Source organism: Rhincodon typus, chromosome 46 (assembly GCF_021869965.1).
Source record: "Rhincodon typus isolate 14 chromosome 46, sRhiTyp1.1, whole genome shotgun sequence".
NCBI classification, from domain to species: Eukaryota; Metazoa; Chordata; class Chondrichthyes; order Orectolobiformes; family Rhincodontidae; genus Rhincodon; species Rhincodon typus.
Window position 1 is genome coordinate 10797734 of NC_063377.1, and position 8765 is coordinate 10806498.

The 8765-nt window shown below is 42.3% G+C and overlaps 1 protein-coding gene across 1 annotated transcript; it reads right to left on the reverse strand.

The window, feature by feature from the left end:
* Positions 1-1913: 1913 nt before the first annotated feature.
* LOC125480968 (chromatin target of PRMT1 protein-like) lies at positions 1914-8193 on the reverse strand. The gene is made up of 3 exons (XM_048620484.1): positions 7320-8193; positions 5715-5837; positions 1914-2415 (listed from the first exon to the last, which is right to left on the reverse strand). Exons 1-3 carry the CDS (start codon positions 7492-7494, stop codon positions 2210-2212), a joined length of 504 nt encoding a protein of 167 aa, XP_048476441.1. The 5' UTR covers positions 7495-8193; the 3' UTR covers positions 1914-2209.
* Between the last annotated feature and the right edge of the window lie 572 nt (positions 8194-8765).

Sequence of the window (8765 nt, forward strand, 5' to 3'; positions counted from 1 at the left end):
GGGAACAAAAGGGAGAGAATGATACTTGAGGAATAAGGCAGCTTAGTTATAATCAATCCCATGATCTGTAAATAAAAAAAAAGTAGTGATCTTTCATATGTCAGTTCCTCCACACAGCAGAAAACAGGCAACTCAAAGGCACAAGCTTAGGAGGTTGGCTGGTGCATCAAAGTTTTGGTAACAGACATATCCCAAGATTAGTAAGTATGCACATGCAACATGATTTGCACACAGAACCAAGCATTTTGGCTTGAAGATGCATTGCAGTGTTCAAAAGGAGACTTAAACCCTCAACATTTTTATCTCCAACTGGATAGAGTTCCTACAATTCACTCAATACTTTCTTCACCACAATCAGTAACAAACCTGTCGTGAACGAGATCCAGCTTTCAGAATTACCCAAGATTGAAGGATGCAATGGGATTTGTAAGAAAGGAGCATCTGAGTGGGCGACAGACAAAATGCGCATGGACGAGATAGCCAACAAGCCGGGAATGTTGCACTGGGGAAGTGAGGCTGGACATTGCGGGCACGCTGTGTTAGAGGCAGAGTGAAATGTGATCATTTCAGTAGGACACCAGTGACATCTATTGGCAAAATATTGAGCAAAAGCTGCACACTGCTGTAAACAATGCAACACATGCACTACACTCACTCCCTTTTCATATAAACATATATTCAAACAAATTAAGAAAATGAGTAGGCCACTCTGCCCTTAAGCCTGTTCTGCCTTTCAATAAGATCCTGGCTGATGTGATTACACCACATTCTCACCTATCCTTGTCCTTCCTTCCCTTTGCTTACAAAGGATCTACTTATCATGGCCTTAAAAACTATTCTAAATCCCTGGGTCTTTTTGAAAAGAGCTCAAACCACACAAAACCCTCGAGGAAAAGAACTTTTCTCCTCATCTGTTTTATATGGGTAACCCTTTATTTTCAAGCCATGATCCCTAGTTGTAGATGTTTACAGTAGTGGAATTATTCTTTCCACAACCAGCCTGTCAAACTCCCTCAGGATCTTGTGTTTCAAACAAGCCTGTGCAAACTCAGCTCAGTTAACCTGTCCATTCAAGGTATTGGCCTGTTAAACTTCCTCTGAACTGCTTTCAACACATTCACATTCTTTATTAACCAAGATCAACAACAAAACAGTACTCGAGATGTGGTCTCACCAATGCCCTGTACAGCTGAAGCATGATTGCATTACTTTTATATTCAATAATTGCCCATAATTAATGATCACCCTATTTGCTTTCCTAATTACTTGCTGTACTTGCATCCTAATGTTTTACACTTGGACAACCAGATCACCCCATATTGCAATGCTCTCATCATTTAAATTATCTGCTTTTTATTCTTCCTGACAAAATGAACAATTTCACATTACAAACTTCCCTTCGTAACTTTGTTTCCTATTTTGTGTCATCAACAAAATTAATAACAATACCTTCAGTCTCTTCATCCAAGTCATTTATATAAATTGTGAAGGCTGAGGCTGCAGCACTGATCCCTGAGCCATCCCATTTGTTATATTTGGTCAACCAGAAAATGATCCATTCCTGGCTATCTAACACGAAACAGTAGACAATCTTCTACCCATGCCGCTGTTATCCCTATAGCACGAGGTATTGGATTCAGCAAGGATCTTTGATGTCACCCCTTATCAAGGCTAAAGAATCTAAAGCGATTGAACAATTGGCAAATTTTAAACTGCCCTGCTGCCAAAGGCAGTAATGAACCTATAGAAAAATAAAGAAGCATTTAATTTTGTATCAGAAAAAAAACTACAGCAGATTCTTAGAGTTCTAAAATTTTATGATAAACAGATTCTGCCACAAAGTGACAGATCGTTAATGTAGTCTCCACTCTAAAAACAACAGACAGGAAGGTTTTAACACAGTAAAAACAACCTTTGAAACTACAATATCCTCAGTCGCTAAGGAAAGAGAATAAACTTTATACAGTGTCATGATCATTACACAATCGAAAAGAACAGAGGGATTTCCAAACAGAACCATGAACTTCTCAAAATGTAAAAAGGTCAAAGGAAAGGAATCAAAAAGCAAAACCTTTGACATCCAACCATCTGTCAGTTCAAATACAGCTTATATCATTTCCCAAAAAGTCCTCTGTTTGTTTCTTGGATCGTTTTGCTAGATTCTCAAATTCAAGTCCTGATACTATCAGTAAAACTAGCATCTCAATTGCTAATCATTCGCTTCCCCATCAGCTTGTGCCATGTAAGCATCAAGCTCAGCATCAAGGTGACCCTTCGTCTTTGACATGTATGCATCCAGTTGATTGTCTAGCTGTTCACGGGTAAGTGGGGGACGAGTTGCTCCTCTTCCTCGACCCCGACCCCTCCCTCGACCTGGGAAGCCACCTCGACCACGGCCCACTATTCCTCCACGACCTGAAACAAAGGCAGGCAAGAAAACAGACAGAGAATGTAAGAAGTCTGCCAAGGTGTAAAGCTGACTGACTGGGGAAACATATGGAAATGGAGTATCTGTAAAAAAATGAGATTGTTCACTGTGGCAGGGATGATTGAAAAGCAGAACATTATTTAAGTGGAAAACAAAAACTGCAGGATGCTGTAGAGGGGAACATGGAAGTTTTCGCACATGAATCACAGAAGGCTAGCAAGTAGACAGCAAAAAGCAAACTGAATGCTGGCCTTTATCACGTGGAGGATGGAGGATAGCAGTAGGAAATTTGTTGCAATTGTACAGAGCTATGGTTAGAACATATCTGGAGGACTGTGTATAATTTTAGTCTCCTTAGTCAACAAAGGATTTGCACTGGGAGTTCAGAGAAGGCTCATTAGGCTAACAATTGGATGCAAGAGTTGGCTCATGAGGAAGGTTGAACAGGTGGTGCCTATATTCGTTGGATTCAAGAACTAGGAGTGATATTATTGAAGTAAAAGATTTGAGGACTACAGCGCTGATCACTATCCAGAGATTCTTGTTAGAAAGGTATCTCTGCAGGCAGCAAGGAAAGGATTACAGGTTTCGTTCTGACCCCTCCCTATCCCTGGTTGAACAGCTCAACAACACTTATTGCATGAAGACCATTCACTTGGACAACCAACATGGTAGACATGTTTTACTGCAGCTAAGTAAACCTCTAGTTAGATCGTAATCAGATTGTGTACAGTCCTGGGTACTGCAATAAAGGATGCATTGAACCTGGAAGGCACGTGGGGCTCATGAGGGGGCGGGGGCGGGGGCGGACGGGGAGGGGGAGGAGGACGAAGGCTGATATACACTGGGCTGGTGTTGCTAAACCCAAAAAGTCAAAGGGTACTTTAATCAAGATTTTAATGATTCTGAATGGAAGTGATCAGGTAGGGACAAGCATCTTCTACTGATGACTCTTTGACAAGGGAAATCCAGAACAAGAGAACATAAACTGAAAATCAGAGCCAATCAGGAAACATTTCACACAAAGGACAGCCAGAGCATAGAACACTCACAAACAGCAAAGGCTACATGCTTTTATTATTCTTCATTCACAGGATGTTAACCAGATTGGATAGACTAGCATTTATTGCTCATCCCTAATTACTCTGGAGGTGGTGGCTGAGAGATGTTAGGAATTCCAAGATTTCAACCAAACAGCAGTGAAGAAATGGCAATTCTCATGCCAAGTCAGGATACTGTGCAACTTAGGAGTTTGCAGATGAAGTGCTTCCATGTATCTTTTGTTCTTACCCTTTTAAGTGGTAGGGTGTGTGTGTTTGGAGGTATTGGCAGAGGAATCTGCACTACATCTTGCAGATGGTACACAAATGCTGATGGCTATGAAAGGAGTGTGCTTTAGTATTGCTCTGCCAGTCAAATGGGCTGATTTGTCCTGGAGTGTCAAACTTCTTCAGTGTTGCTAGAACTGCACTCATCCAGGCAAGCAGGGAATATTCCATCAGACTCCTGACTTGTGCCTTGAAGATGGTGAACAGGCTTTAGGCAGTCAAGAGCTCAGTTATTTGATGCAGGGTTCTTGGCTTCTGACCTGCTGTTGTAGACAGTATTTCTTTGGCCCATTCAGTTTCATGTTAATGAACACCCTAGGATATTGATACTGATGGACTCAGCAATGGTAATTAAACATTAAGGGCGATGGCTAGATTCTCCCTCATTGGAGGTGGTCATTGCCTGTCACTTGTTTGACACTCATCAAACCCAAACCTGACTGTTGCCTAGGTCTTGCTGTATGTGGACATGGACTACTTCTGTATGAGGTATCATGAATGGAGCTGGACATTGAGCAATCATTAGCAAACATCTCCACTTCGGACCTTATGATGGAGCGAAGTCATTGACAAAGCAACTGAAGATGGTTAGGTGGAGTATGTTACCCTGAGGAACCACTGCAGTGATGTCTTAGGTCCGAGATGATAAAAAGACGACTTAAACCAGTGAAAAACTTTCCAGGTTTGGAAGGACTCCTTCATGCCAGACTCGATAAATGCTGCCTGATGTCTGGGACAGCCCTCTCACCTCATTTCTGGAATTCTGCACTTTTGTCCATGTTTGGACCAAGAATGGAATGAGGTCAAGAGCGGAGTAGCTCTGGCAGCATGGTGGCTCAGTGGTTAGCACTGCTGTCTCACAGCACCAAGCACCTGGGTTCAATTCCATCCTTGGGCGACTATGTGGAATTCCGCCAGGTGCTTCAGTTTCCTCCCACAGTCCAAAGATATGCAGGTTAGGTGGATTGGCCATTCTAAATTACTCATAGAATTCAGGGATGTGCAGGTTAGATGTGTTAGCCATGGGAAATGGGGTCGGGGGTCGGGGTGAGATGCTGTTCGTAGGGTTGATTTGGACTTGTTGGGCTGAATGGCCTATTTCCAAACTGTACGGATTCTAAGCAACTCAGCAAGCAGTTTATTCCTTTGCAAGTGTGGCTTGACAGGCCTGTTGACAAGATCTTCCATCACATGCCATGCAGTGAGGCCCTGTTCAGCCTGCTTAACCCAACAGGAAAATACTTTTTGCTGTTTCACATTATACAGTTAATGGTAGGATCCTGGGCAGTGTTGTCAAAGAGAGAAGTAGGAGTTCAGGTACATAGTTATTTAAAAGTTGCGTCACAGGTAGACAGAGTGGTTAAGGTGGCATTTAGCACGCTCACCTTCATTGCTCAGAACATTGAGTATAGGAGTTGGGAAGTCACGTTGCTGTTGTACTGAACATTGGTGAGGCCACTTTTGGAGTACTGTGTACAATGCTGGTCGCCTTGCTATAGGAAGGATATTATTAAGTTAGAGAGGGTTCAGAAAAGATTTACAAGGATATTGCTAGGACTGCAGGGTTTGAGTTATAAGGAGAGGCTGGTACATCTTTCAATGGAGCATATACAGGTTTATAAGATCATGTGGGGCATAAATAAGGTGAATAGAAAAGATCTTTTCCCTAGGGTAGGGGAGTTCAAAACTGGAGGTCATATTTTTAAGGCGAGAGGAGAAAGATCGAAAAGGGGTCTGAGGAGCAACTTTTTCACAGAAGGTGGTTTGTATGTGGAATGAACTGACAGAGGAAGTGGCAGATTCAGGTACAGTTATAACATTTAAATAGCATCTGGATATGTACATGAATACCAAAAGTTTAGAGGGGCCAAATGCAGGAAGACAGGACTACTTTAGTTTTGAGATTTTCCTACAATTCCCGACACAGTATTTACCATTTCATCTGTACCAGCACTAACCTCTGCCACTGACACCTCCTCGTCCAGGCGGACCTCCTCGGCCAAGGCCTCCTCGGCCCCTCATTCCACCACGTTTCAATCCTAATCGTGGAACTCCACCACGTCCTCGGTTTGGACCCTGACCTAAGGCCAAAACCAAAATACAGAAAGAATGAGGCAATTATAATTAGGAGGCATCTAGCTCTTTGGTAAAGACAGAGATATAAACATTCATGTAGTATCACCGTCATCCTCCCAACTCCATGTGTAAATCCGCTCTTTACCACTATTTATATGTCTATAGAAATACTTTACGATTCCTGATTACATTGAGAGTCTTTTCTCATATTTCTTCTTTGCATCTATGTTATGTTTTATCACTTCCCCTGAGCCTTCTGTATTCCCGGTTTTCAGTGATACTTTCTGCCTGACATCCGTATTAAGCACACTTTTGCTTCTTCATTTCAACTTCTAGCTCCCTCGGTCATCCCAGGAGTTCTGGATTTGTTCGTTCAACCTTTCCCCTTTGAGGGAATAAAGCTGGCACACTAAACTACCCTAGCTGATATTTGACTAGTTAAAATCCCTTATTCTGTCTTATTATTTTACGCCTCTCAGAAATTTACAAATTTAATTCTTCATCTTTCCATGACAGGTTGGGGGCCTAAAGTAGACATTTGCCAGTCTGTTTGCCCATATTCCAACCACATGGCCTTATTTGATGATCTTTCCAACATATCATCTGTCTTCACCGATTCTGAGCAATATTGTTCCTTGCCAATCCCCATCCCTTGCAAAATCTACCCTGTCTACACATGCTGTAACCAGGAATGCGGAGTTATCAAACCTGCCACATACTCCAACATAGCTATGATATCACACTCACAAGCACTTGAACCCTCAGCCCATCTTTCTTGTTACTCTGGCTCTTTGAATTAAAATATTTCACAACCTTGTTAAACCTCTTTCATTCTTATCGGACCTATGTTTCCTCTGCCTTCCAGACTCGCTCACTTGCAGTTTAACTTCTAATTCTATATCAGTTTTTCTTCCCTCTGAATTACCTGACAGGATTCCATTTCCCTTCCAATCTAGTTTAAATCCACTCCAACATCAGCAAATCCTCCTGCAAGGAAGTTAATCCTATTCCAGTTCAGATGTAACCTGTCCAACTTAGGTAGTTCCCACCACGCTCAGAAACAGTGCCAATGCCTCAAGAATCTAAAACCCTCCCTCCTGCACCATTTCTCCAGCCACACATTCATCTCTCTCTCCATCCAGTTTTATAATCACTACTGTGTGGAACCAAGAGTAATCTAGAGATCATGATTTTTGAAGTCTTGTTTTTCAGTTTCCTACTTAACTCCCTAAAGTCTGCTTGCAGAAAGTTGGACTGGTACAACAAATCACCTTGCACATCCTCAACATGTCCCAAACATTTCAGTTCATCAGGTAGTTTTTAATGCAGTGAAATCAGGGCAACAGTCTACCCTGACCCTGATTAACTTGGGTTCAGTCAGACCAACTGCTTTCGGAGGCAATAGGTCAGCAACTCCCATCATCAACCATTATATCCAACTCAATGCACTGCAGGGACCTCTTGACTACCAGAACAACATTACCTACCTCGAAGAGGAAGCCCTCCTCTCGCACCTCCTCGTCCACCACGGCCAAGGCGCACACCTCCTCTTGGCGATCCCCGCCCAACAATTGGTCCTCGCGCCAAAGCTCCCACTGGTCGCCCCAATCGTGCTTGGATGTTGCTCTTACCTAGACGCTGTTTCAGACTCTTCTGGGCCATAAAGTTACAAAATTAACTTTTCGAAAATAGATATAATTCAAGATTTACACAATAGTGTGGTGTGCTTTGTAGGATATGATGCTGATAAATGCAGTCTCACATTCATAAGCAATATGAACACAGAAGCAGGGGTAAGCCATTCAGCCCTTCTGCATATGCTCCACTATTCACTGGCTCTGGTTTCAAATCCACTTAACTGTCTGCAGTCCATTATTCTTGACTCACTCATCTATCAAAGACTAAATTTATTCAAGACTGAGTTAGATAAAGACCCAGCCTCCATCACATTCAGGGGAAGATGATTCCACACAAATAACCATGAAAGAACTTGTCCTCATCTCAGAGTTAAAAGCAAGACTTATTTGTTAACTGCATTTCCAATTTCTTGTTTCTCTGTAAGGGCAATGTCCTCCGAACCAGTGCTGCCAACTCCCCTTAGGATGTTGAGTTTCAACAAGAACACATTTCATTCTTTTACATTTCAACAGAAATAGCTTCAACAGGATGGGTCTTTCTTCCTAAGAAGCCCGTTATATCATGATGAAATCGAAGGTTTCCCTACCTATTCTGTCAAATTTCCCCTCAGCCTTCTTTTTCTACATGGAAAAACAGTCCTCCTTTTCTGAACTGTCTTCATAATTGAAACTCCCCATTCCTGGAACCAAAGAACAAAGAACAGTACATCACAGGAAAAGGCCCTTCAGCCCAACAAGCCTGCAACAACACATGATGCCTTCCTAAACTAAAAGCCTTTTGCCTCTACATGGTCCGTATCCCTCTATTCCTTGTCTATTCATGTATCTGTCAAGATCCCTCCTAAAACTCTGCTATTGTATCTGTTTCTATCACCTCCACTTGCAGTGCTTTCCAAGTATTTAACCCTCTGTGTAAATAACCTACTTCTCACAACTCCTTTAAAACTTCCCCCCACCCCCTTTTACTTGAACCTTATGCCCCAAGTTGTAGACATTTCAAACCTGGGAAAAAGACTGACTATCCATTCTAACCATGCCTCTCAATTTCATGAACTTGTTTCAGGTTGAACCTCAGCCTCCAATGTTGAAGTGAAAACAAACCAAAAACAAAGTTGCTGGAAAAGCTCAACAGGTCTGGCAGCATCTGTGAAGGGAAAAAAAAAGTTAACGTTTCAGGTCTGGTGACCCTTCCTCAGAACTGGCTAATACAATCCAAAACGGGCAACACCCTGCTAAGAGACAAAAAGACTGCAGATGCTGGAATCCAAGGTAGACAAACAGGAGGCTGGAAGAACA

Coding starts and splice junctions, on each gene's coding strand:
- LOC125480968 (XM_048620484.1), bottom strand. CDS start 7,494: ATGGCCCAGAAGAGTCTGAAACAGCGTCTAGGTAAGAGCAACATCCAA. Junction 5,838..7,319: donor AGGAGGGCTTCCTCTTCGAG/GTAGGTAATGTT, acceptor TTTTGGCCTTAG/GTCAGGGTCCAAACCGAGGA. Junction 2,416..5,714: donor AGGAGGTGTCAGTGGCAGAG/GTTAGTGCTGGT, acceptor CCTTTGTTTCAG/GTCGTGGAGGAATAGTGGGC.